At 36.9% G+C, this 27,206-nt stretch overlaps 3 protein-coding genes and 1 long non-coding RNA gene across 4 annotated transcripts in view; 3 read left to right on the forward strand and 1 right to left on the reverse strand.

Moving 5' to 3' along the window:
* The window catches only part of LOC111239802 (adhesion G-protein coupled receptor G2-like), a 9,473-nt gene extending 766 nt beyond the window's left edge, over positions 1-8,707 (forward strand). Inside the window, exons 3-13 of the mRNA XM_022769714.1 lie at positions 461-614; positions 1,612-1,771; positions 2,658-2,792; positions 2,875-2,985; positions 3,089-3,125; positions 4,315-4,415; positions 4,659-4,780; positions 6,519-6,787; positions 6,899-6,992; positions 7,079-7,362; positions 8,266-8,707. Coding sequence (XP_022625435.1) covers positions 1,619-1,771; positions 2,658-2,792; positions 2,875-2,985; positions 3,089-3,125; positions 4,315-4,415; positions 4,659-4,780; positions 6,519-6,787; positions 6,899-6,992; positions 7,079-7,362; positions 8,266-8,417 — 1,458 coding nt within the window. The 5' untranslated portion in view covers positions 461-614; positions 1,612-1,618 and the 3' untranslated portion in view covers positions 8,418-8,707. The remainder of the gene's footprint in view (positions 1-460; positions 615-1,611; positions 1,772-2,657; positions 2,793-2,874; positions 2,986-3,088; positions 3,126-4,314; positions 4,416-4,658; positions 4,781-6,518; positions 6,788-6,898; positions 6,993-7,078; positions 7,363-8,265) is intronic.
* Positions 8,708-8,824: 117 nt separating this feature from the next.
* LOC111239810 (girdin-like) lies at positions 8,825-11,720 on the reverse strand. The gene is made up of 9 exons (XM_022769727.1): positions 11,652-11,720; positions 11,265-11,320; positions 11,013-11,142; positions 10,561-10,590; positions 10,376-10,475; positions 10,126-10,240; positions 9,979-10,040; positions 9,577-9,651; positions 8,825-9,467 (listed from the first exon to the last, which is right to left on the reverse strand). The coding sequence occupies exons 2-9, from the start codon at positions 11,284-11,286 to the stop codon at positions 9,339-9,341; spliced, it is 663 nt and encodes a 220-aa protein (XP_022625448.1). The 5' UTR covers positions 11,287-11,320; positions 11,652-11,720; the 3' UTR covers positions 8,825-9,338.
* Positions 11,721-13,933: 2,213 nt separating this feature from the next.
* On the forward strand, positions 13,934-14,390 carry LOC111216474. Its single transcript, XR_002664918.1, has 3 exons — positions 13,934-13,962; positions 14,080-14,132; positions 14,304-14,390. It is a non-coding gene; the product is annotated as an uncharacterized LOC111216474 (long non-coding RNA).
* A 2,980-nt stretch (positions 14,391-17,370) lies between these two features.
* Positions 17,371-26,269, forward strand: knl1 (kinetochore scaffold 1). Its single transcript, XM_022766050.1, has 19 exons — positions 17,371-17,545; positions 17,869-17,921; positions 18,477-20,714; positions 20,898-21,027; positions 21,160-21,218; positions 21,309-21,407; positions 21,494-21,609; positions 21,912-22,002; positions 22,123-22,239; positions 22,326-22,413; positions 22,531-22,593; positions 22,685-22,724; positions 22,816-22,920; positions 23,216-23,316; positions 23,544-23,609; positions 23,791-23,900; positions 24,139-24,260; positions 24,666-24,791; positions 25,019-26,269. Exons 1-19 carry the CDS (start codon positions 17,371-17,373, stop codon positions 25,113-25,115), a joined length of 3,996 nt encoding a protein of 1,331 aa, XP_022621771.1. The 3' UTR covers positions 25,116-26,269.
* Positions 26,270-27,206: the final 937 nt, after the last annotated feature.

Here is a 27,206-nt window from a genome sequence, read left to right on the forward strand (position 1 = left end):
TATATATATATATATATATATATATATATATATATACTGGCCAGGTAAAATAATAATGCAAAATAATTCCAAACGGCACATTTGCTTTTTTCAATTTCAACTAAAACAGGTCACGAAGGCTCTTCAGCAGAAGCACTTGCCATGTTAATTTAGTTTTGTGCTGGCGACATCAGCTCAGTGTAATGGATGTCAACTAGCGTTCATGTGTTCAGCTGCTAGTTTGGGGAGGGGCTGTGTGCCTGCAGTACTGTTGGTATTGATACTGTTGCAAATGAGTATCTAATCCGATACTAATTTTTAGTATCAATTAGTATCTGAGTATTGATATCTTTGACAACCCTAGTATATATATTGAATGAACTGAAGTGAAAATTTATACTCCATTATATATTGACTATTGACAAGAGGCTAGCTGACACTTAACAATGTAACACTAAAACTAGATGTCCCTTCTTTTCAGATCAACTGCTCACGGACAGATACATCATCAACATTACAGCAACAAAAAAAAACTGTGTCAACTGTAATAATCCAGTGAAAACGCCTGAGACGGAAATTGTTCTGAATAAAACAATTCCAATTAAAGACGGAGGACTCGACCCAGTTGAAGCTGTGTAGGAAATGTTTTGTTAATTTATTAAATGAACAGTTATTTAGAAGAATATACAGTAGTTAATCACTTTCTTGCTGAGGGTTAGATAAGGAGATCCGAACCACAATGGAGCTGAAGTAAGGAGGTGATTAGTTTAGTTCAGCATGAAGACATGGAAGCAGGGAGAAACCTGGCTCTGTCTATAGTAAAAAAATAATCTACTTGGCAGATTAAAGCTGCTTTTTTTTTTTAATACATTTTTTTGTTTGTGTGTGATTTAGTACAAAAGCTTAGCTAAGATAATTGCCTTCCTTCTCCAGGTTCATACTTAATGCACAGAGATGAGAGTGGTATTGATCTTCTCATTCATAAGGGTTTTTCCATTAGCTCTGGTTGGTCAGCTGTAGCCAGGCCGTGCCGAGCTAAGGAGTACTGACACACGTTTCACTACTTCTCCTCCTGTTAGCTGTGTGTGTTGACAGCTAAACTATTTGTGTCTGTGCTGAGGCCTAGAGAGAAGGCTCTGTTTTCAAAAGTCTGTCTGTGCTCAGCTGTGGTTTGGAGTTTAGTGTTAGGCCTATGTTTTTTTTCCCTGTATATATTGATTGCTCATTGGAGCTGTGTTAAGTTACTGCAAATGCAAACTGAACATTTCCTACTGTTGCTGCTTCACGAGCAAACTAAGAAGAAGGCATAGGAAATGCAATATGTTCATGAAGTTAGTTGAGTTTTATTCGCAGTCCTGCTGTGCAGTTCGGTGGAAAGACATTTGAAACACTATGGACAAACCCTTTAACTCTCCCTTTGAAAGCAAATAGATGTACATATACAATGTTGAACTATTCCTTTAAATGCTGAGATTGAAACGGGGCAGATGTATTACGTTTTTAAAAAATTGTTAGCTACATCAATGTCTATATTTAGGTTTCAACAATAAAAATGTCAATTTTTTTTTTAGAATATATTAAAGTTACACATGTGATACTTCTAGAAGCCATTATTCTTTAATCTGTCAACAGTAAAGTGATGGATGAAATGGCTGAACTTGCCTCCTCCATCAATGGGTCTACAGCTGCATTGTCTGCGGGAGAAGGAGTCACGGGCATCTTAGTGAAAAATACAGAAATGGAACTAGAAGAAGTCTCCTTTGCTTATATGTCTGTAAATGACAGTTTACGGGTGGGTGCATTACTCTTATTTGACCTTCATACATGTGCTATGTCAATAAAATAACAGAGTAACTTAAAGTAGCTTAACATGACGACAGTAGGCATGGGGTAAACAGCTCCCATGACTCTAGTTAAAAAATAACTCAAAAACTCACAAACTAACCGTGTGTATCACATTAGTTTAATTCATACATAAACAGAAATGTAAAAATGACATTTTGTGGTTTTAGGCAGGGTTATATGCTAGAACTATTTCTTGGCAAACAACAGCCAGGTGCAGTGACTTAAGACCAAAACATGTGCTCATCGGCCACATAACTAGTGCTACTGCCAGAGATGCTGCACAGGCGTATGAGGCAGATGGAAGACAGTAGTTCCCAAAATTACATTTACTCTAGTGCAGTACTTTGAGGTATTTTTAAGTATTTACACTTTACCTACTATTTATTTCTATTTTCTGCTACTTTATACTCTGATGGATGCATTTTTATCCCACCACATTTATTTGACAACTAGTTCATGCAATTTGCTGCAATATTATTTATCATACCACTGAACACTTTAAGGTAGTCATAATTAGCTCCATCTAAACAACTAAAACATAAAAAAGCTGCATCCAAGTGATTGAAACAATATTAAAGATCTAACAATTCAGTCTGAAAGGGACTGCTTACATAAAGCGTAGTTGTACTTTCAATGTTTAAGTATACTTTGCTGATAATATTTCTGTATCAAGCAAAACAATTGAATTCAAGACTTCAGCTCATAATGGAAGATTTTTAAAGATCTGAATATCTGTGCAAAACCAAGTGAAAAATATATGTTAACCCAAAGCTCAAATAATGAACTGCTCTGTACAATTTTGACAATACACTTTGTTATGCTCTTTCCTGCAGATTATAGAAGACAGAGGTAGTCTTTCTCACTTTTCAAGATCTGTTACAGTGTCAAAAGAAGCGTTTGAAAAAGCTCAAAGTTCGAACATCACCGTACCATTTGCGGCCGTTTTCCGATTCTTGAATCTGGGTCAGGTAAGTAAGTTTCACCTTAACTGATGGATACACCTTACATATGTAATTGTGTTGATATTTTGTGGTGAACTCATTTTTTCAGGATGAGTCTAAAAGCACTGTTTTAGGAAATGAAGTTTTAGCAGTCGAAATGGGAGCCACTATCCTGAATCTCACAGAAAAAATAAACATCAATTTTTGGAACATGAGTTACGTAAGTAAAAAAAAATAGTGTATAATTAAATGCACATTATTTGCATTCTGTTGAGCTGAGTTTGTTTACCATTCAAGAGCACATTCTCTTGTTTTGTTTACAGGAAGGAACTCCACATTGTTATTCGTGGAACGGTGAAGGTATGTAAGACACAGTTACAAATGTGCAATGATGAAATTTTGGGAGGGTCCACACCGCCAGAGGAGAGTAATGCCACCCTTGTTCTCTTTATTACATGCGTTACATGTAAATTCATGTTGCTGTGTGAAAACTGTGAGCAGAGCTGATATGAAGGCTGAATTTCTGCTCCCCTGAAGCCTACATTATCACCAGTCATTTTGACATGAAAAGCACAGGTGTAATTAATAACATTAACGATGGCTCAAGCATGGCATAAAACCCCTGCAAGGTGCATTCAAACCAACATAAGACCTCCATTGATGCAACAGGGGTCCCTAACACAGAGGGCAAAAAATGAAAGGTCAACTTTTGATGGAACAGCACAACATCATCTGAGAAGCTCTGCTCTGGCCAATCAAATATGTCCAAGTATACACTCCTGTTAGATTGCTATGTAACATGATTGCTATACTCCTAATGTTTACCAGGAGCTTGTCGTGACAAAAGATAAAATCATCGTCACCGTGACAACAACTCTTCGTGTAACGCTTTGTTTTTTTGGTATTTATTTAGAATGTGTAGCATTCATATGCATCTGTTAACTTAACCTTTACTTCCTGGTTTTTATTTCATTGTCTGACCTGTACCTGAAACCGCAAAGCAGCCCCCTGCCTTATTTCAACACAGGGCTATTTTCGGCCTGAGTGCCTGCTTACACTTTCCAATTTTTTTTCTGGCCCAGAAAAAAAGTTGCCAATTGTAAGAGGAATGTGGTGAAATATGTGGTTGTCACTCAAATTGATACATAAACCAAAACATAGATGCATCTTTCTATGACATTTTCTACATTATGTTTCACAGTTTGAAGTGTGTTGAGTACTTTAATTCCTCTGCTGAAATGGTTTAATAGCACCTGGCTGGAGTTAGCGCCACCAACTGTTTATCAAGACAAGCCAATTCCTGATATTTGTGTAATGGTAATTGATGGAAATACGCATTGATTTGCATTTTCTCTGGCCAATTTTCTCAAAATTTGGTCATAATTTTTCGGACATTTAAAGGCAGAATCATCATTAACAGTATATAGTAGTACATCAACTGGCTGGAGGGCTGATGCTCACGTCCTCTTTTTGTTCCTCACTCAGATGCATTCATGGCCCCTGCAGTTTCTGCTCTGCACTGTTTACATGCACCGCTCTTATCTCATAGGTAGCCGACCTAACTGGACTGATGATGGATGTCTGACAGTGAAAAATGGAAGCAACATAACATGCCAGTGCTCACATCTGACATTCTTTGCCATCTTACTGGTGTGACTTCTTTTGTAATATCTGGACTTTATACTAAGCTTCACCCTTTTAATTCCCAGTGTAAATCAAACATTTGGATATTCCTCTGTAAGCCCATTTTACTGGTTTGCACTCTGCAGCTGTCTGATTTTAAATCTCTCCCACAGTATCAACTGTTCCCCCTCTGTAATGATCACAAACCATCCTGATACGAACACCAATGCATGTGACAAAGTGTTTTTTGATTTTTTTGCTCATTTGCAGACTCCCCCAAATCAAACCATCTCAAGTTCTGATCTGAAAACCCTCACCACCATCTCCCAAGTTGGCTGTGGCGTGTCCATGGTTTTCCTCAGCATAGTCCTCTTCACACACTTTCTTATAAGGTAAAAATAATGGAACTGTATGAGCTCTATTGTCATTTTCTTCACTATAATTTTATTTTAATGGCAGTTTCTGTACAAATAGATCCAAATGGCTTCACAATAGATGAAAATGCACATAATAAAGACATATTATTATTTATATTATTATTATATTTCTTGGGGCAGCAGTTCATTCATTTCGTTTAATGGAAATTCAACAGAAAAAAAGAAACTACTTCTATAAGCTCAACTAACTACATTCAAAATTTAAAAATAAAATTCTCAGAACATTGTCTTTAAAATTAGATTACAGTTCTTTCCCCAAAAAAAATCCAGGAAATTATGTAAAAGTGATGGCCACATAGAATTAACTTTCAGTTATTTATTTTTGTTGGTATGAAAAATTACTCTCATTTACAGAGTCTAAAAAAGTTAGACTTGGTCAAAGTACCCACCATGTGTATCTTAAGTTATTCTGTGTATCTGTATTTTTCTGAAAAATATAAACCATCCTTCTCCCAGGTTGTTAAAATACCCATACTTCGATCTGAGTATTCAGTGATTTGCCAGATATCATTTCTCATAATGTAGCCATACATACTGAGATGGACAGTGTGAACCAGTCAGATAACATCATGCAAGTAAACCAGAAAGCCACAGTGGTTGATGTGGTGAAAGGTCATGTAAATAACCTCGCTCTCGAGAACAGTGGAACTCTGTTTAAGTTTTAGTGAAAATGTTTGCAGTAGGGAAATGAGAATGTTGAATAGCAGCTTCATTGTGTGAGAGGCTATGTTTAAAAAAAAAAAAAATGCTTACCCTGTAAATACCTTATGCAAATGATACATCACACCTGTCCCTTTGCTCACCATGTATGGTCACAGGAAAATTTTTACATCACTACTCTGCCAACTTCTACAAACAAGCATTATTCAAAGACCAAAGAAGTGAAGAAATCCTTTGTATATACATATATGAGATATGTAGTATGTAAATACATATCACACAGAGCATCTCAGGTTTTGAATAGGCTTTACAGTCAGAGTTTGCATTATATAAATAACCATAAGGTGTAAGGTGTGTTTCTGTTTCCAGCCCCAGACACATGGTTTATGTGGTTACTTTGTTTATTTCATGAAGCTGAATTATTTTCAAGATGTATAACATTCACTCTCGTCTTGTTGCACCTCACTCACTTTTCCATTTATACTTTAACGAATAAGACAATGTTAAATTGTTAAGGCAAATCTCCTCTGAGTGTTTTGTGTGAGGCTTCACCAATGTCACAATATTCCTCCAGAGTGCAAAGTCTCCTCTCTAACTTCTTATAAACTAGTCAATAAACATCACTGTATTATAGAGCTGGACATTTGGCACTCATGATCGCTCACATTCAAAACTGTGCTATAATCATATGTAGCTTAATTTGAAATTTATGACTGCCTCAGATTCGTTTGAATAAATTCAACTTGGTAATATTATTTTACTTTAATTGTTTTCATTCATATTTTTACTAATGTAATATTTCTTTTGGCTCATTCATTGTTCTCTTCTCTTGGGCCACAGTTAATGATTGATTTAATCAGCAACTAATCTATTGATCATTTTTTGATTAGTCATTTATAAAATGTTCTAAAACACTGAAAATGTGCATTGCAATTTCTGAGAGCACATGATTTCATTTTTTTATTTTATTCTATCAAACGGTCATGAAATCCTAACATAACATGACTTCTGTGTTGTATCTCTCTCCTCACAGGAAGACCAAGGCCACTAAAGCCACGATAATCCTGATCCACCTGGTGTTGGCCATGTTCTTTCTTAACTTCACTTTCCTGATCAACAACTTTGTGGCAAAAGTGAGGAATACCGTGGGTTGTAAGATCATGGCGGCTCTCATGCACTACTTCATGTTGGCCACTTTCACTTGGTTTGCTGCACAGGCCTTCCACATCTGCCTGCAGCTGTACAGGGGCGGCAAAATTGACATCCATCGTTACATTCTCAAAGTCTCCCTCACCTGCTGGAGTAAGTTCAGAAGTTCACAGTGCAAACTTTTCTCCTGGCTGTTTTATCTGACAAGACATTTGCAGTTCAGTGGTTAATTGCTCATTGTTCATTTCCTTTCTCCATTTCCAGTGATACCCAGTATAGTTGGGATTGTCCTGCTCATCATAGGAAAATATGGTGAACAAGTAATCTACACTGATAACATTGAAGACAGTGTGGCCATGTAAGTGTGTCTGTGATTCACATACAGTTTTCAATAGTTAACAGTATCACGTAATGTACGGTACTGACATATCCTTCTCTTCGCAGGTGCTGGATAACAGACAGTTACATCCACTACTTTGTCAACATAGGCTACTATGCTTTGGTCTTCCTCTTCACTTTCACTACCTTCATCATCATACTGTCCTGGCTCTTTTGTCTCAAGAGATCCAAAACTGGCACCGTAGAAACTAAAAGAAATGGCATTAGCATCCTAACTATCCTGGGACTGTGTTGCATGCTGGGTATCACATGGGGTTTTGCCTTCTTCGCCTACGGCGTCCTTCGAATCCCCTCCTACTACATTTTCACAGTCCTCAATTCTTTTCAAGGTATTCACATCTGGATATGATCCAACAGTTATAACCAATAATTTTGGCTAACTCTCACCAGTCTCATTTGCATCATTTCCAAACAAACATGTTTGGAAATAAATGACTCCAGATAATTGCCATTGTTAATATTTATGTCCTGCATGTTTATTTAGGTAAATGCTGGTTAAACCGTTTCCCATATCAACTCCATAAGGTGATATTATGTCACCGTTTACAGCTTGTTTTACTCCCATCATTCATTTAAGTCATTGCTAACAATCACATTTACCCATTATGATGTGATGAGCTTCCCTAGCAGTAGTACCAGAGTCTGCTACAGATCTGATGGTGCTGACTGACACTCCACAATGAAAAGGATTAAACAACCTCCTGAATGCACAATCCTGGTTGCAATGAGTCCACTTTTGGGTCATAAGTGTGTAACGTCGCCAGACAACCCGCAATCAGATACAAAAAAATCACTGCCTATGACAGGCAAGAGAAAATAATTAGCAATTTGTAAATTAAACCTGAAACTTTTAATACCCATTTTTTTATTTCAGTGCTTTGTAACATCTTTCAAGACCCACAGATACTATAACATACTCAAATTTCACTTATTTGACTCAAGTCAGATCTAACATGGTCTTACTGTAGCTTTGGTTGCAGCGATGGGTTCGAGTCCGACCCATGGCCCTTTGCTGTATGTCATCCCCTCTCTCTCTCCCCAACATTCCTGTCACTCTCTCACTGTCACTATCTGAATAAAGCTAAAAACTGCCCAAAAAAATTACTTAAAAAAAAACAAAACATATACAGAGTAATGTGAAAACAAAAACCTACCTAATAGCAATGAGTGTAAAACAAAGATAAAGTATAAAAACGTGTCCATATGTGTGACCATCTGTTTTTGCCTGGCAGGTTTCTTCCTGTTCATCTACTACTACACCACCGGCCATTCAGCGGACACAAATACTGGTGCGAGTGTTAGTACCACTTCAAGCACCAGCACTCTTAAAACTGGTCTCGATATCTTCGATAACCCCTACAACAATGTGCAAGGCAAAAAATAAAGCACTGGAAGAGAGAGGAGGACTGAGGAGTGATGAAGAGTTCACAGTCATCTTGAAGAACAGACTACAAGCAAGTACAAAGAATTAAGTGGAAAGAGCATTAATGTATAGCTTCGTAATATAGTGCTGCAATAACAATAATGCAATAATTATTATTTTCTGACGTAGTCGTTGACAATTATTTGTATATAGGGAAATGGCTTTAATAGTAAAGGGTTGATGTTTCATGCAATTTAATGAATGGCTTTCAGACCTTTTTTAATGCAACAATGCAATGTACAAACAATCTGACAAGATTTCTCAAAGGTGAAACTGCTGAATATTTGAAAAAATCTTTAACTTGAAGTTTTTGAATGCTTTTTTTTGTTTTTTTTTTATTACACTTTCAGGACACTCTAATCTTCAACTTATATACAAAATATCTTCAGTTGTAGATATAGTGTTAAAAACTAGAATTACCACTTCATGGCCTGTCAACCAGTCAAATTGCTGTTTTGTAAGGTCATGGTGACCTTGACATTTGACCACCAAATTCTAATTATTTCACCCTTGAGTCCAAGTGGACATATGTGTCAGATGTAATTAAATTCCCTCCAGGCGTTCCTGATATATCACGTTCACAAGAATGGGATGGATGAGGTCGCCCGCGTGGAGGCAAAATAAAGTTTTCCTCTCAAGCAAGACATGGGTAATTCTAAATGAGGTGACACACAAAAAATATTGTACATCCCATTTGAACCATAAAAAACATGATGTGTGTAAAAGCATATTTTGGCTGAAATATGAAGAGAGATGAGCAACATCAGGCAATAAGAAACCTTTATTCTTTTTCAATCACACTAACATTAAAACACATCAAACATTAATATACAGTTTCTTTTAAAGAAGACTTATTTTAAATTGAGAGATTACAATACACTTTTACAGTAAGAGAGCCTCTGCTTCCTTGAGAGCTTTTTCCATCTCAGCAGCCTCCAGACAAAAGTTCTCCCTTTCCTGCATCATGCATTCTCGTGCTTTAGTGAGGTCTGTCATTGTTGTTTGGATTTCCTGCAAGTGTAAAATAAGGGACATTGATAATTTCCCTTCAAACATCCCTAAGATCATCTACAAATAGCAAAAACTAGTCAACACAAAAGTTTCAATGACTTTCACTCACCTCTAGCCGAGCACGTTGCTGTGATGCAGTATCACCAAATGTCCTTAATTCATTCAGCAGGTCCGCAGAGACACTCTGAAACAGAGACAGGGGAAGATGTGTTGACTGGATGGTGTTGTCTATAACAACCAAAAGCCTGTGTGTGTTGAATACAAGCATATTGTAAATTTGAATAATTTTGAAATATGTAACTTTCTTTGTTGGTACTGGTGGGGTTATGAGGTATGGAACAAATTAATAAGTGTATGTTTCTAATTTCTTCTATATTCCAGTTTGAGGTTATTTGTGGGAATTGGATTCAAATGTACTTTGATTTGAAGTTTTGTAAAGAATATAACAAACAAAACATGACTGTAAATATATATAACATCACATAAGTAAACTGAAATAAAGTATATGTACCATAGCTTCTTTTCTTTGATCTTCATTTTGTTGTGCAGCATCTCCAACCCTTTCTCCTAAAACTAAGAATGAAAGAGTTTTTGGGTTAAGCAACCACTGAAATTGGGCTGACAAAAACACCTTTTGAAACTATGGATACTTATTCACCTGGGTCTATTTTTGCTGCGACTAGGAGAACATGGCAGTCCTTCAGCTGTTTCTGTGCCTCTGCATTCTCCTTCTCAAGGTCACTGAACTGCAGCTTCAACTCATCTACCCTTTGCTGCAACAGAACAAGGACATTAGCAAAGCAAATTTTAATAACATAAGATGAATTGATGTGTAATTGATGTATAATTGTATTCTATGAACTATTCATTAATACAAGTACTTATTTTTGCTACAATCCTTCCTGTACCTGTGTCTCTGTGAGGTTTTTCTGCAGCTCCTCGTTGACAATCGTCAAATGCTGATTTTGCTCCTTGAGCTCTGCCTGTTGCCCGTACCTGGTGGACACCCTATACAAGGGTGCAACATAAAGTTGTGAAAACAAGCCTGAAGCCCACTGCATGGTCTGGATATGCAGTATAATGTATGACTTACCCTTTGTGAACTTTAGAAGCAACATTTTTTCTGGAAGACAAAAGTGAAAAAAACCTTTAATTGTATAGCTGTAAAGCAAACATACGGAGCCCGGCACATATCAGGTGTAAGTTTTTTGATGATTTACACCGAAGAATACTAGAGAGACCAGAGAGGATGGATGGCTGTGAAGATCTGATCGTTGTAAGACCAGGTTTGTCTCGATGGGATGGAGCACTCTCTTAATGTATTTACTTTGTATTTCATTTTAAGTTTTTGGACTCACTCTTATTATTCCCTGCCGACCCCCTCACGCTCAAAGCTTTGAAAAACTATGGGTCACGTTTACCAGCCTGTGCCACTCTGTCCTATAAGAATATGCAGTACAGTAAGTGAGAGAGATTGGCATTACAACCTGTGGATTTGTGAGTGGGCATTTATGCCATTTATGTATGTCAAAACTTTTTTCTTACCTTGGTAAGTTTTCTTTTTGAGGTCTAAGGATGCCATCTGATTTTTGGGCAGCATTTGCAGATGCAGCTGCTGTGTCTTTGGATTCAAATTTATTACCCGTTTTCTTCGTTTCTGCAGGTAACTGTGCACCTGGAAAACAGATAATACTGTTTATCAGGCATCAGCGCTGTTTGACTTTATCAAATCAAAATACACGTCAATTTGATGGCATAGAAAGTGCAAAACAAGAACTACTAAACAATTCTGCTCACCTCTAGGAATTTTTGAGGACATTTTTCTTTCCGTGATGCCAGCAATGACAGGCCACCTGTAATGAAAAATAATATGTGTTTAAGTAACTTTAGAGTTAAGTCTAGTCTGGACATATTTTCAAACAGGTTCTGCCTATATGTATTCTAAAGATTCAATAGCTAAGTCATGGGTTGCCGATGCCTATATGTTTGCTGTTACGTGGATCAAAGAAACTGACAGACATTGAATTGAGTTTGGTGCCATTTTCTCAAATACAACATTCGGCAGGAACACAAAAACTAGCATAACACGCTCTTGTTAGACTGCCTTACGAGTAAGCTAAGCTAACATAACTGAAACATACTAATATGTGCTATATGGTACCGTAACACAACATCAATGCTTACCTCTACGGATACGGTAAATATGAGATTTGTCAACAGTCAACACTGAGCCGCACCAGTTTTAAAAACGTCCCGCCCTATGTGGTCATTTCCGGTCTGATTACGCCATTTCCTGTATAAATAAAGTACATTTACGATACCTGGGTCGTCAAATTAATGTATTTGTCAATTTAAAAACGTCATTTATAAGTTTGTACACTTTCTTTTGTCGAGATTACTTTGCTGCAGAGGCCAATTTAAACAGAGACAAGCGAAGAGTCAGTATACACTGCGCATGCGTGGAGGCGGCTAAATTCAAAACTATAGACGTTAGCATTAACGCTCGTTGACGTTAGCCCCAGTGAGCAGGTTCGCGTACCGACCCAGCTAAAAATAAGCGACATGAAAAGTATTTTAAATTAATTAACAAGTAATAACAAAGCCGTATCCCTTGTAAAACTCGAGGGATTAGCTCGTAACAACTTCAAGGTATGTCCTGTAATTATTATCTGGTTTTCCGTTGTTTTCTTATTCATATTTCGAATGGCAAGCTAATACGAACGTTAGCGTTGACTAAATATGCGCACTTTAAGTCTTATATTCTTGCTTGCGAGGTCAATAATGTTTAGTTTGTTTTCTATGCTAAATGAAGATCAATTTAAACTCATTAACGATTTTAGGAAAGTGTTTGCGTTGGTATAGTTACCGTTTGTTGACATGGGGGAAATCCATATCCACCTAACGTCTTAACAAAAAGCATATAACTAATGTTTGCAAACTTCCACGTTTTCCTGATATCATCGAGGCACAATTATCTTGTTATGAAGACTGAATGTCAGACACCTGTATTATCATACCGTAGAGGGAATTTTCTTTTTTGCACTAACAAAACCTGTTTCTGAAAAACAGTCTTTGTCAACGAACTCACCCAAAAAGCTGATTTTTGTTATTTATTTGGTGCCCAAGAAAAGGCTATTCTTGCAGTATGCTAATAGAAGTTCAGGCAAATGTTGCATATACAGAACTGTGCAAAAGCTTTAGGCACTAAAAGTAACGTGAGTATGCTTTCAAAAATAAGGTCATGAGCGTTTAATATATCAATTAACTTTGTACAAAGTGCAATAAACAAAAGCAAAAAAATCAAATCAGCATTTGCTGCATTCTTTAACTTTGGTACTGATCAGATGCTTCCCTGATGCTATTCTTTGAAGGATAAGACTAAACATCTGTGCCTAAAGCGCCTAAAACCTAAGCACAGTACTGTATGCCACTGAAAAGGCCATGTCTCATTAACTTAATTTCAATGATATACTGCTGAAGCTGTGATTTAAAGGAATAAAACCTTGTGTTCATACTTTTACAGTTGAAGATGGAGTCCCAGGAGTCTGCAAAGAATGAGTGAGTAAAAATTATGTTATTGAAAGAAAGCTGTCTATACATTACCTGAAGGCCATGGCATTAACATGTGTCTTGTGGTATCGCTGGATTCACTTAACATGCATGCACACCAGAGCTTACAGTGGTTCATGTTTTGTGTTACAGTGAAAGCAGTGGATTCTCCAAACGGCGCATTTCCTCGGTCAGTGCTATAAATAATTAGACAAAAAATATGCATATATTTATTCTTTTTATTAGGTCCATATCATTTACAATTATTATTAATATTATTATTATTATTTTATGTTTTGTTTTTTTTTCCAGATTTTAAAAGCCCCACGGAAATCGGCCAGATTTCCTGACCCAGAGCAACAGGAAAATGTGGTAAATGGATTACTTGATTTGTGAATTCTACCTGATAATTACAGTATAATTTTTTTAAGTATGCATATTAAACTTTTTTATATTGTCTTTACTTTAATTAAGGTGGAATGTGCCAGACCTGTGGAAAAAAGGAATTCAAGAAGAGTCAGTTTTGCCCCTGCCAACGATGTTCTTCTCTTTTCAAAGTGAGACACTAGTTGAACCAAAGTCATTTCATTCTTCATATAGAAATACACTGATATTTCATCCCAATCAATACTTTAACTTTACAGGGATGTGAAAAATGCCTCTCCTGCCCGAAGTCCTTTACAAGAGATAATGACAGCAAGTATGTAATGTAGTAATATTTATAAACACATATTTCCCATATTTATTAAAGCACCTTTTTAATATTTGCCCTGTTATTTCATAGCAGCGGCAGCAACCACACAGAATAGGTAAGGTGACTTGATCCTTTCAAGCTATATTCAGCTGTATTTCAGATGATAATTTAAAATTTGTCCTAACAACATCAATTTATATTATATTATATTAAGGGTCCAGGTGGTGGAAGATGGGACTCAACAGATCATGGGTAAGGATATCAATGTTTTTTTGTTTTTTTGTTTGTTTGTTACCTAAAAAACAGTTATTACTAAATGCTTAGATAATCTGTTCCTTGCTATTACTGAATTCAAGTCTCCAAATTTAGGAATGGCAACCCTTTTAAATGCCCCTCTACATGCTTCTCAACAACAGGATAAGGTGAGCTTGAAGTCACTCCTCAATGATGCTTTGTTGTTTTATCAATGTTGTATTTCTTACCACTGTTACATTACCAGTGCATGGTTAAACTGCTTTGTTATAATTATATTTCTTATAGTATTATAATGCTCAATGAATATTGACTGACATAAAGTAACTTAACTTCACCAGGTCAGCTTTGATACTGAAGAAAACCTTGTGGAGAAAACAGTGATGTTTTCTACAGATGAAGCATTCATGGACATGACCCACAGTCACACTATAAACATTGCTAGTGATGCAACTATTGCAGACATTTCCCTCCAAAACTATGACGCTTTACCAACTGGTGGAGAAAAAACAGTGATGTTCACTGCAGGTGATGCATCCATGGATATGACCCTTAGTCGGACTTTCAACATGACAAATGTGTCCGTATCACTACCCACTGGCAGAAACATGGACTTATCCTCATCAGTGCCTAGTTTGGATCCAGGATTTGAAAACTTCCTTGCAAGTCTATCTAAACCAAGTGCCACCGTTGAGACAAACAACTCCCTTGCCAATATTAAAACACAAAAGGCTGTTGTGGACAAAGAGAATCAGGTTCCACCTTCAGTTTCAGCTATGAGGAAGAAGTCACTAAATACTTCCATGAAGACCAGGGAATCATCTGATGGCGGTGTACTCTGTCCAGAAGTTAATGTTAGCATGGATATGACCGAAGCTCAAACTGGCCGCATTCTGGGAGTCACAGATGATGACGATCCTTTTCAGTGTCTTTTTCCCACAGAAGACATGTATGCCCACTCTAAAAAAAGAGTATCACAAACGACGGAGATGATGAAGACCAAACAGCTACAGAGCAGTAAAACCCTGGGATATTCTGACCCCAAAGGTACTGAAGTTTCTATCAATTAAACTGATTATTGGGCTAATTCTTTCAGTACTACTGTACATACTGCCTTGTCTTGATACTTAGCATCATAAAACCAGAATTTCACATATAATTTTCCTTAGATGCTCATATAATTTCTTAATGTCCTATAATGTTTCATTCTCTATGTGTGGAATAGAACTGATTGTGTGATAATTTGAAATGCCTTGTGCATAATTCTCATATATCTTATATTACAATCATATCTCAGTTGTAAGTGATTTTTTTTTAACATGAACTTTTCAATTTTATTTATTGATTATTCTCCAGATTATTTTCTTGATTAACCGATTAATTGTTTTGTCCATAAAATATCCATAAAATTTTAGAGGCTTAAACCAGCCAATATTTATATCTATCGACCAGTTGTTGCAGCTCTAATTCTGTTATATTTAAATTTTCATATTCAGATATGACATCCTTGAAGAATCCTTCTCTACATGTTTCTCATCCAAGACACAAGGTGAGATTTTTAATTATTTTACTTTATTGTCTGAAAATTATCCTTCATACTTTATTGACATCAACTGAAACTAATGACCATATGAAAAGTACAACATAAAATTATATGCTCAATTTTTGGAGAATCAGCTCATGTACTGTATATATGAGTTGCACTTCACATGCATCAGTACAGTTTTCAAAATGTTCTGTTTCAATGCCCATTACAGTTGAAAGCAAATTTTTAGTGAATATGTGGTAACAAAGTGCCTTTTCTTCTTCAGGTCAACTTTGATGCAAAAGATGAATGCAGAGAGAAAACAATAATGTTCACTGCGGATGATGAGTTTATGGACATGACTCAGAGTCACACTGTTAACATTGCCCATGGTCCATTAGGTCCTCAGCAAATGTCAGCAGATGGTTTGGATACCGGATTTAATAACTTCCTTGCAAGTCTCTCTAAATCAAGTGGCCCCACTGTTAATCCTGCGATTGAAAGAATGGTACCATCTACTGCAGCATCCTCTAAAGACACTATCAACACAAACAGTTCCCTGTCCATGCTTAAAACGCCGAGGGCTGATGTAGGTAAAGATAATCGGTTGCTAAATACAAGCCGCAGCTCTGGAGAAACATCTGTTGGAGGTGCAGTCTGTTCTGAAAATGACATGAGCATGGATCTGACTGAAGCTCAAACAGGCCGCATTATAGGAATCACTGGTTCAGATGATCCTTTTCAGTTTCTTTTACCCACACAAGACATGTACCCCCACAGTGAAAGTCTGAAGAAAGCAGACATGACTTCAGCACAGAAGAGCAGTGAAGCACTTGGATCATCTAACCATACAGGTATGGAAAACCATAAAACCTCTGGTTTATTTTGAATAAGTAACCAAAATGAGACCACAGACCACTTGAACAAAACATGACTGTTATGTTGGTAATGTAAATGATGATGTACAGATTTTAGAACCTATATTTTCTAACATGTTTAGGACAAAGAACAACTTTATAAAGTGCCATAATTTCTATTGTATTAATTTCCCAAATAGGGGAATTTGGTTATTTAATTCTCTATATCCACGTTAGGTATGGAAACCTCATTGAAGCCATCTTTAAAACCAAAGGTGCAAAGACATCAGGTGGGCTTAACTATTCACTTACTTAGATTATGCATGTTTTTTTTGCAGAATAAATTATTATACAGCTTACTTGCACTGAATTCTTGCAAACAAAGTTAAATTCTTATAGCTGTATTTGGTTTGTACTTGTTATACAGTATTGTTTCACATATCCTGACCCATTTGTTATTTGCCTTTGAAATAAACAAAAATGCTTTAAAAGGAATGAATAAAGATTAATGTTTTAAATTACTTAAATTGATTTTTTTTTCTTCACCACCAGGACAAGTTTGAGACTGAAGATGACTACAGAGAGAAAACAGTGAGGTTTTCTGCAGATGATGCCTGTATGGATGTGACACAAAGTCACACAGTCAACATCACTGATTTCAAACTGCAGTCACTCCAAAATCTGGGCTTTTCACCTTGCAGAGAGAAAACTCTGAGATTCAATGCAAATGATGCAGCTATGGATATGACTGAGTGCCTCACTGTAAATATAGACAGTAACTTAGTGTCAGATTCAGTTCGCCCTGTGAAGACACAAGAAAGTGAGAAATATGGTCCACCTAAAGACAGATCTCTGTCAGCACACGGTTTAGATCAAGGATTTAATAACATCCTTATAGGTCTCTCAAAACCAAGTGACCTTAGCTTTGATCCTGTGATTGCAAGAATGACACTGACAGCTGCATCATCCTCTAACATTGGAGACTCATCAGATGGGGCTACAATCTGTCCTGAAGGTGATGTAAGCATGGATATTACTGAGGCTCAAACAGGCAAGATTTTAGGAATCGCAGATACAGATGATCCTCTTCAGTATCTTTTTCCCTCACAAGACATGTACTCCCAAAGTGGTAACTTGAGGAAAACAGAGATGACTTCAGAACTGCAGAGCAGTGAAATACCCGGATCATCTAATTTTAAAGGTATGGGAACAACAAACCTTCCAAATTGTTTTGTTTAATTATAGCTGAGCCAAAATTAGACTTTTTGGACAGTGATAATAATAGCACCACAAATCAAAATGTAACATTTGAACTAAAGAACAAATTGTTTCTTTGAGAATGTGAGTTATGGTTATGGCTTTAAAAGTAAAAATTGAATGCGTTTAGGGATGATGTTATATTTTATGTAGTGCTTTCCTGGTATATAGAATAAAGCAATTGAACAGAGGTTGTAATAAATGAACCTTAGACACTTCCATGGTGTCTCAATTAAGTTTGATTAAAAATGTCATGTCCACATTTAGGTATGGAGAACTCTTTGAAGACTTCTTTAAAGACAAAGATGCAAAGACATCAGGTGAGCTTTAACTTTCTGATAGTTGCTGGAGAGTATTTATTGATCAAGGGCAGAGAAACATGATTCCAAATGAATTCTCATGTTTATGTATTTATTGAATGTGTATATATACAATTATCCAACACATTCACCCTAACAATTTTATAAGATGATAATATGTGTGTTGTGTTTTCAGCTTGTTCTACGTCGAGTTAAAATCAGTTAAACCAGCTTTAATTCCTAATAGTTGTATTCGCTGTATTCTCTGTAGTGGTATGTTGAAAGGATTGCATGTATTATTTCTTTCAGAATGGCATCGCAGACTTTTTTAATTTTGTTTGTGTTTTGTTTTTGTTTTGTAATGGATAGTGGCGCTGGAGTAATGAGCTAATGGACACATTAATTTCCCCTAGGGGATGAATAAAGTATCTATCTATCTATCTATCTCCATCTATTCATCTATCTATCTATCTATCTATCTATCTCCATCTATCCGTCTATCTATCTATATGATGCTAACTCAGAATTCCATGAAAAGCACATTCATTTTTTTTTTTGCATGACTTTCTCCCTCAGGTCAACTTTGATGCTGAAGACGACTGCAGAGAGAAAACAGTGAGGTTCTCTGCAGATGATGCAGCTATGGATGTGACACAGAGTCACACGGTCAACATTGCCACTCATTTCGAACCACGGCCCGACCCAAATTTGAACTTCTTACCTACATGTGAAGAGAAGACAGTGAGGTTCACTGCAGATAATGCCTGTATGGATGTGACGCGAAGTCACACTGTAAACATTGCCTCGGAGATTGAACTGCCATCACACCAAAATGTTGATCGTCTGCCTATTTGTGGGGAGAAAACTGTGAGGTTCACTGCAAATGATGCAGCTATGGATGTGACACGAAGTCACACTGTAAACATTACAAGTCATCTGGGACTCCAATCACACCAAAATATGGACTTTTTACCTACTTCTGGAGAGAAAACAGTGAGGTTCACTTCAAATGATGCAGCTATGGATGTGACAAGAAGTCACACTGTAAACATTTCCTCTGTCTCTGAACTGCCATCACACCAAAATGTCGACCCTGTACCTACATGTGGAGAGAAAACGGTGAGGTTCACTGCGAATGATGCAGCTATGGATGTCACACAAAGTCACACTGTAAACATTGCAAGTAATGCAGGACCAGAGTCGCACCAAAATTTGGACTTTTTACCTACTTGTGAGAAAATTGCGACGTTCAGTGCAAATGATGCAGCTATGGATGTGAGACGAAGTTGCACTGTTAACATAGCAAGTCATTTGGGACCACAGTCACACCAAAATGTGGACTTTTTACCTACTTGTGAGAAAACAGCAAGGTTCAATTCAAATGATGGAGCTATGGATATGACCCAATGCCTCACTGTAAATATTGCCAGCAATTCAGTTTCAGATTCAGTTCTTCCATGCCAAGAATCAAACATCATATCCACCAACGGAAACGCAGATTTGCCTTTAACTGTGAGGAAGAGAGAAAGAAGCAGATCCTCGTCAGTACACAGCCTGGATCCCGGACTTCAAAACTCCCTGTCTAAGATGAGTGGCCCATGGACTAATCCTGTGATCACCAAAGCAGTTACTCTGGCTGCGCCATCCCCTCTAGAAGGTGCCAGTACAAATGGCTACCTTCAAATGCAGAAGCCTGATTTGGATGCAGAAAATGTAGCTCCAGGTTTTGTTCCAGCTCCCATGGAGAAGCCACAATATAAACCCATGACAGACTATTCAGAAAACACTGTAAGCATGGATATGACTGAAGCTCAGCCAGGCCACATTTTGGGACAAACCTGCACAGGTAAACTCCCTCAATGTCTTTCTTCAACAGAAGAATCCTACCCCAATTCTGGTCATTTGAAGGAAACCGAGGCAACTTCACAGCAGAGCAATGAAGCACTGGGTTCATCTATCCCTAATGGTGTGGTAACTGCAAACTATCCAGATTCCACTGACTTGAGTGAAATTGCGACCTGGAAAGAACCTGAACCAAGAAATAACACTTCTTTATCACAGAAGATTGAAAGTTCTCCCAGTGCTATTGACCAAGATGCTGATATGTTACATTCACGAAAGTCTAGACGAATGAGTTTAGCCGATGTCTTGTCAAAAGTAAGGCGTTTGAGCCACATGATAAATACAGCTCCTGATACTATGGCCATGGAAAGCTGCACAGCACCTTTGGCCCAGTTGGACCACAACTTGGACAAAAACTCAAAAGACGAAACTGCACCGCAACCCCTGCCTGTAGAGGAGCCTGAACCTGAAATGGGTTTGGTAAATAGTCAAGATAATACACAAGCTCAGTGTCTTACACAAGAAGAAGCCTCAACTACTACTACTCCTTTCAACTTGAAGACTAAACAACTTATGTCAAGACTCTCAATGGGAGGCTTTAAGCCGAAACTCCCCCAGAGAAGCAAACCCGATGATCCAAAGAAGGTGAATTCTGTGGGAAACCATACAAAGACAATAACTGTTAATGTTACTAATCAAATGAGTAATTCTAACAATGATGTGAGTGATATTTACGATGAAGAGCTTGGAAGTTATGAAGATATGTCTGAAACGCTGGACCCAAGGAGTCCCCAGAAAGTCAGTGAAAAAGTGAGTCATTCCCAGGAATTCAACATCGATGAGCTTTTAGAGGAAGATGTTTTTGAAAAGGACCTTATTTTTGCTGTCAGTGGAAAGAAGAGGCCTTTGCCAATAGATGACAATAATATGGAGGATGAGAAGAGAATGAAAGCATCCACTGACGTTGAAATGGTAAGTCAAATTATAGTCACCTCTCCTCAGTGACAAGCTAGTACTTAAATTTTGCTTTTACACAGAGAATTTGCACTATATTACATTACAATTTCTTTTTCTTTTTTTTATTGAAGACATTCGTCTTTTGTGTTTTTGCATTTTCCAATTGTTTTTTGTTTGTATGTTTATTTGTTTTGCAAGGAATTACAGTCTCATTTTGTGGAGGGTGATGGGAACATTAGCACAGCTCCGAATATGACCACACACACTACTGATGGCTCCAGCACCAGTCACACAACCAGCATCAGATGTGAAGCTGCATTTGAGTCAAGTAAGTTCTTATTATGGTTTCACGTAGATGGGATGAAGTTCCTTATTTGCCCATGTTCTTTCAACATAATTATGCTTCCTTTGATACAATTATTTGTACTGTGTTTGTGAAATATATTTCCTTATTTCTCAGCTTTGAAACAAAGCCTGTTTGAATCCCAGCTTGAAGACTATGCAAGTGATGAGCAAAAGGTATTTTGCTGGCATATTTTACAAAAGTATCAGTGAAATCTTAACTCCTTAATGCAAGTTATTTAATTGTCTTCTATTTTTTGATTACAGAAACTGGATGATGGCACCATTACTGTGTTAGAGTTCTTTAAACTCTTTAACATAGACTTCGTCATCCATAATCCTCGGCAAAGTATCCTTCCTGGCAGAGTAGGTTCATCTTTATTAATTTTTCAAGATTAAAAAAAAAGAAACAGCCAAATGCAGTGATGTGACCATGTGTTTTGTTTTGGCAGATTTTGTCAGACACAGATCGCTCACCAATGGATTTACTGAAAGACAGGCATATTAGCCGTCCTAAACAGATAGTGTACGAGACAGATGTCCTGAACCTCACAGAAAAGGTGGAGGGGTATGTACACTTCAGATTGTATAAAGATTTAAACTATTTGTCAAATTAAACTGTTTATCTGTTGGTTTTATTTCCATGAGAAGGGTTTATGCTTCGTTTTAAATTGGAGTGAATGCCCTTCAGAAAACTCTTACTAGGGGATTGTCATAATTCACAATGGAATTCTTTATTCACAGCTTTGTAACGCTGAACATCATCTTTTAACAGTGTGCCAGAAATCACAGAATCAAACTTATAAACTTATCTCTGGAAACTCAGATATTACAACTGAAACTCTAAATCAGGCCTGTTTATGTCCACAGGTTTAAGGTGCGAATGCGGGACCTAGACAAACCCCTGAAGATTGTTAACAGACCTTTGTGGGAAGAGATGAGAGATTCTTCAGAGAAAGGGGTATTAATGGATGATTAAATTTATTTATAACTGCAATTTGTTTTCCTAATTGCTACCATGATGACCACAAATATTTCTTTTTCTGATTCCCCATAAATATCCATCTGTCTGAATCCACAGCTCAAATCCTTCGGTGCAAAACTAAAAGAGAGAAATAACTTCTTCAGAAAGACGAGCAAAGCTCAGTCACATGAAATGAAGGAGGACCTGTACTCGAATCTTGTGCAGGCTAATCTGGTAAGAGTCGTCACACAGAAATACTCAATTACAACATTGGAGATTGTTTTAAACGTGGAAGGTAATTGTCATTTTCATCTTTTCAGGAGGAGCAACAGAAGTTGAGAGGAACAATTGAGAAGGCAGATGAAATGATAAAAAGTCTGGATGACTGTATTTGTGAATTAGAAACAGGTATAGCTACTGTGGGGAAATGACCCATCGCTGTCCAGTTTATGATGCTTCCATATCTGTGCAGTTTTTATAAATGTAATGTATCTTTACCACCTTATCTATTTTTCCTTGCTTTAGAACTTGCTGCAGTTGAAGAAAAAGGCTTTGAAGATAAACCAAGTCTGAAATCACGTCAGGAAGGTAACTTGGGTTAATCATCTTAACTTTTATTATTTGTTTGATTTTTTTCGCAAGCTTGAACTGGTCACTGTTTTGTTTTGTTTTTTTACAGAAATTAAGAAAGTCACTGAAGTTTTGGCCGATAATGAAAGGTTAGTTGAGAATGTTGTTAAGGATCTGTTTCATGTAATGTCTAACAGAAATGTAGACTGTTTCTTATTCTTCTCTTTGTTCCTGCCACAGACAAATGTCTGAACTGGAGTTGCAGAAGCAGCAGGATTTAAATAAAATCAAGAGGCTGAAAGCTGAAACGAGGAACTTCAAGAGCCATGTCACCGTGCTGCATATGTAGGTTTAATTGGTTTTCACATGTTTAGGCATAGGCCTTGCTCTCGAAACATGTAGGAGCTCATTTGCAAAGAGCTGTTAATGCTGAACCTTGTCTGTTCTTTAAAGTACACACATTAAGAAAATCCCCCTTTCATTTTACTATTTTCATCTGTGTGTTTTCTGTTGCTCTCCTCAACTCTTTATTAATGAGCCCCTGAGCTTATCTCGCTCAGTGCTCTTTGTGAGCTTTATTTTCAGTGTTTGTACACAAATATATTCAAGTTAATACCTTTTTACATGTGTCTTACCTCAGGGTGAATGAATGGAGGTCTGGAGAGAAGAAGGACAACTGCATAGTCTACACTTTTCTCCATGACACCATGCATTTGCAGTTGGTGTATGAAAAATACAAAGGTGAGATTTTTTAAATATTATTATATAGTCTAATTAATAGTAGTTAATACTATTTTACTGTAGTTTAACGTTTTGAATTAAGATGTTCATCCATTTGTACAGGCAAAAAAGAAAGAAAATATACTTGTTGCTTTTGTGTAAACTGAAAACCTCATCATTTATGTCAGGGAACAATTTGTCATTAAAACTAGTGCTTACCACCCAAACTATTTGTGTTTCTATTGAAGGAACAGGTGCTGATAATCAGTCAGAGAGGAAAATATCTCACATCACCTTCAAACTCCAACTTGATGGTGAGAAAAAAACAATATCTACATATATATATACATATATATATGTTATGCGTCTCTATGCTATCTGACTGCCTTCCATGTCCTATTCATATTACTTAAATCTTCCAATCTTTCCATTGGCATTTTAAGTATGGAGGACATAGCTGTAACTGGTGATTTGTAAATTTTGTTTTCCAACTAGATGAGAAGTCGCAGTGCCATGCCCGCCTCGTTCACAAACTACTCTCTCAGTACATTGAGAGTGAAACCTCATGGGTGGAGAAGTATCCAACAAGTAAACATGTGCCAAAGGTATGCACAAATGGAGAAACGACAAAGATCCAGGGTTGGATGTTGTTGTTATTGTACATATTCTAGCTATTAAAATGCTGCTATATTTTTAATTTATGGCCAGTTTTATTAAAGTTCTGTTAATTTGTAGTCCCAGAGCAGATATTGTACTTTTTTTTCCTTTTTTTTTTTTTCTTATATGCTTAGTTGAGTCAGACAGATCTTTCTTCTGATGGCTTTTGTCTCCTGGTGTATGCAGCTGCTCCATGACGTTGGCCTGGTGGTGAGTCGCTGTCGTCTGCTGGGAGAGGAGCTGCGTCTGCTGAAAATGTGGGGAGGTCTAAGGCTCGACATCCTGAACATCAGCTGTGTCGACACTCAGTAAGACTTTTTCCTTTTGAAAGATTCCTTACCTCTGTGCAATATTAAGCACATTTTAAAGCTGAATTTACCTTTTAAAGTTTAAAATTTACCAACATTTTTTGAGGATCAGGATTTGAAACTGTGATAATATCATCAGGCACATTTTGATTTAAAGCACCTCAATACCTCATTTCCCCATTTTGATAAATTTGAAGTCCAAAACCAACAAAATGGCCTCAAATGTGTCACTAGATTGGTACTGTACTGCCGAACCCTGCTCCAGGCAGTGGTACTTATGGGCATTAATGACTTTAGACATTTACTCAACATCACATCAGGAACAATTTGTGTCTGGGCATAAATTGATTAATTAATTCTCACATTATCACAATCATTGTATAATGTCCTGTTTTCTTCCTCCAGAGTGCACATTGTCTTCAGTAGTCTCAAGAAAAGTTCCAAGTTTGAGGTGGTCCTCTCTGTCAGTTTGATCAACCACCTCTGTGTCCTTCAAGTAGAGAGCTTTAAGAACATGATCGGAAGCTCTGAGTAAGTATGACTTTTATCAATTAACATATTTAGGACCTTTAAAATAAGGAAACTTTTACTCTTGACATTCAGGTGGAGGTGCATGCAAATTTAACCCTTACTTAAAGCAAAGTGTTGTGCGAGCATAAAGGCTTTGCTGATAATCATATTAAAGCTATATTACACAGTTTTTTAAGGGCCAGAAAGAACAAAACAACTAAGAATAATATTTTTTATTGGATTTTCAGGATCAAACAGATTGAAGAGATCGTGGCATCGTTCAGTCCAACAAAGAACCTCTTGACGAAGATTGTCAAAAAGATTCATGATAATCTACTCTGTTGAAACCAGGAATATGTTTGAAATATGTGTTTTCTCATAATGCAACTGTACCTGTTAACGATTCTCATTTTGCAAAAACAGTCATGGCAACAAAATCCTTTGTTGTTAGAACATTCCAACATAACACATGAAAAGGGACAAGATAAATAGTCATATTGCTGGAATACAGCAAATCACATCAGTTTCAACTATAGTTATGGCTTTACATTGTTGCTTTAAGTATATTATATAATTGATAAATTTGGCTTGATTTTTATATTTGCTCAGTGATTATGATTACCATTTAAAATATTAAACAGTCGTCTTTCATTAGTTGGAGTGCAGATAGTGCAGCTTGTCCTGTGCAGTTTCCAGAGTCACCTCCGGATGGTGAACATAGACTGACTTACAGTACCTTGTTTTGTCTGCAGATGCATGCATGCATATGTATATATCAGATAAACGCTGTATTGTATCTTTGGCAGAGCTGAACATATGTAAATATATTTCCCTTTATCTTCTTCATTGTGAATCAGTTTCTTCAGTCTCTTTCAAAATTTGAAGAAAAGCTTTGTGCTTCAGTCTTTAGAAAACAATAAATGTAAAATAAAATTTTTGTTACTCAGGATTCCATTAAAAAAATGTTTACTATTTTTTCTGTTCCTTGTCTCAGCTGTTTTTTAGGAGGAGGGGTGTTTATTTTGTTTTTGTATTACTTTTGGTGATTAATTAATACGATTAATAAACATGTGTAACTATATTAATAATGTATCATTAATAATAAAGATCATTCTGCTGACTGAAATTTGAATACAGATATGGTATCAGTGTTGATTTCATCCACTTGAAATCCATCAATAAGCTTCAAGATGTGACTGATGTGACCTCCACTGACCTATCGACTTGATAGGCATTTGAATGTAGCATTTGAAAATGTGCGTTTACATTCTCAGCACTGATTTCTGTGAGCCGATATCCTGTTCTCATTTTTTCATTTCTGCATGTTATGACTTTTCAATATATCTTTCGCTATGACGACCATGTTACTGGTTCATGCTGTATTTTTTGCACTCCGGTGTATTCTCAGTAAAGGGAGGTTCTCTTCATTACCACAAATCCTACATCTGACGATGCAGTCAGGGGCCAAGCAGTGAGGGTTCCTGTTTCTCTTGTGCTGCAACAAAAGCACAGATGGTGTGTGGTTTATGTGTATAATTAATAAAAGCAGAGACATGTGTTTTTGTGTTGAACTTTGTGTTTCTATTTCCACTCATACAGACATTCAAAACACTAGACATCAAAATGCATCTTCAGTGTCGAGCTCTTCTCTTGCTGTACTGTGGTTAGACATCAGATGGTGCTATGGGCTTGTGAAATATATAATTTGTCCCAATGCCACTGCCCACCCTGAGTGAAAACTATCCTTGTGTTAAGTTCCTGTCATAATGTTGACTTTTAAAAACAGGAGGATTTTTGAGGAATCAGCTGTTTTTTTTCTGATGAATAAATGATCTCTACAGAGTTTTGTGGCGTGTGCTAAAGCAGTGGTTCCCAACCTTCTTCCTTATGACGCCTGAAAGCAAATCATCTCTACTTGCTCCCCCTTGTCGCAGGTGTGTCCTTAGTGTGGATACAAGTTGAGAGCAGTTGAACCAAAAAGTGTTTCTTCTCAGATTGTTTCATTTGAAGGATTTTAGGAGGCCCTAGATACCTAGTATTTCATTAAAAAAACACCCTAATTTTATGAAGTAAATGTGTTTTCTCTCATTTTTGTTTAATCATCTTGTGACCCCTTAGGACGTTTTAGCGGGTTTGAACCCCATTCAGGTTGGGAACCACTGAATAATCATAGTTTATTTAGGATATAGTTTTAAAGTGATTGGATTTTTTATTTTCAGGGTTTTTAACAATGTTTCATGCATTTTAAGACATTTAGAGTTTTCTCAAACAGACAGCCTTGTAATCCTTCAATCTTTTTTCAAGTACAAGCACGATTTATTCCTCTCAGCAACGACCAGAGAGTATCTGCATCACTGGATCAAACAAAGGAAACTCCTCTGTGCAGTTCTCTTTCTTTTGTTGAACCTGATGTAAAGATACGATTATTTAGCTGCA

The sequence above is a fragment of the Seriola dumerili genome, unplaced genomic scaffold (genome assembly GCF_002260705.1).
Source record: "Seriola dumerili isolate Sdu_G_001 unplaced genomic scaffold, Sdu_1.0 BDQW01000025.1, whole genome shotgun sequence".
Taxonomy (NCBI): domain Eukaryota; kingdom Metazoa; phylum Chordata; class Actinopteri; order Carangiformes; family Carangidae; genus Seriola; species Seriola dumerili.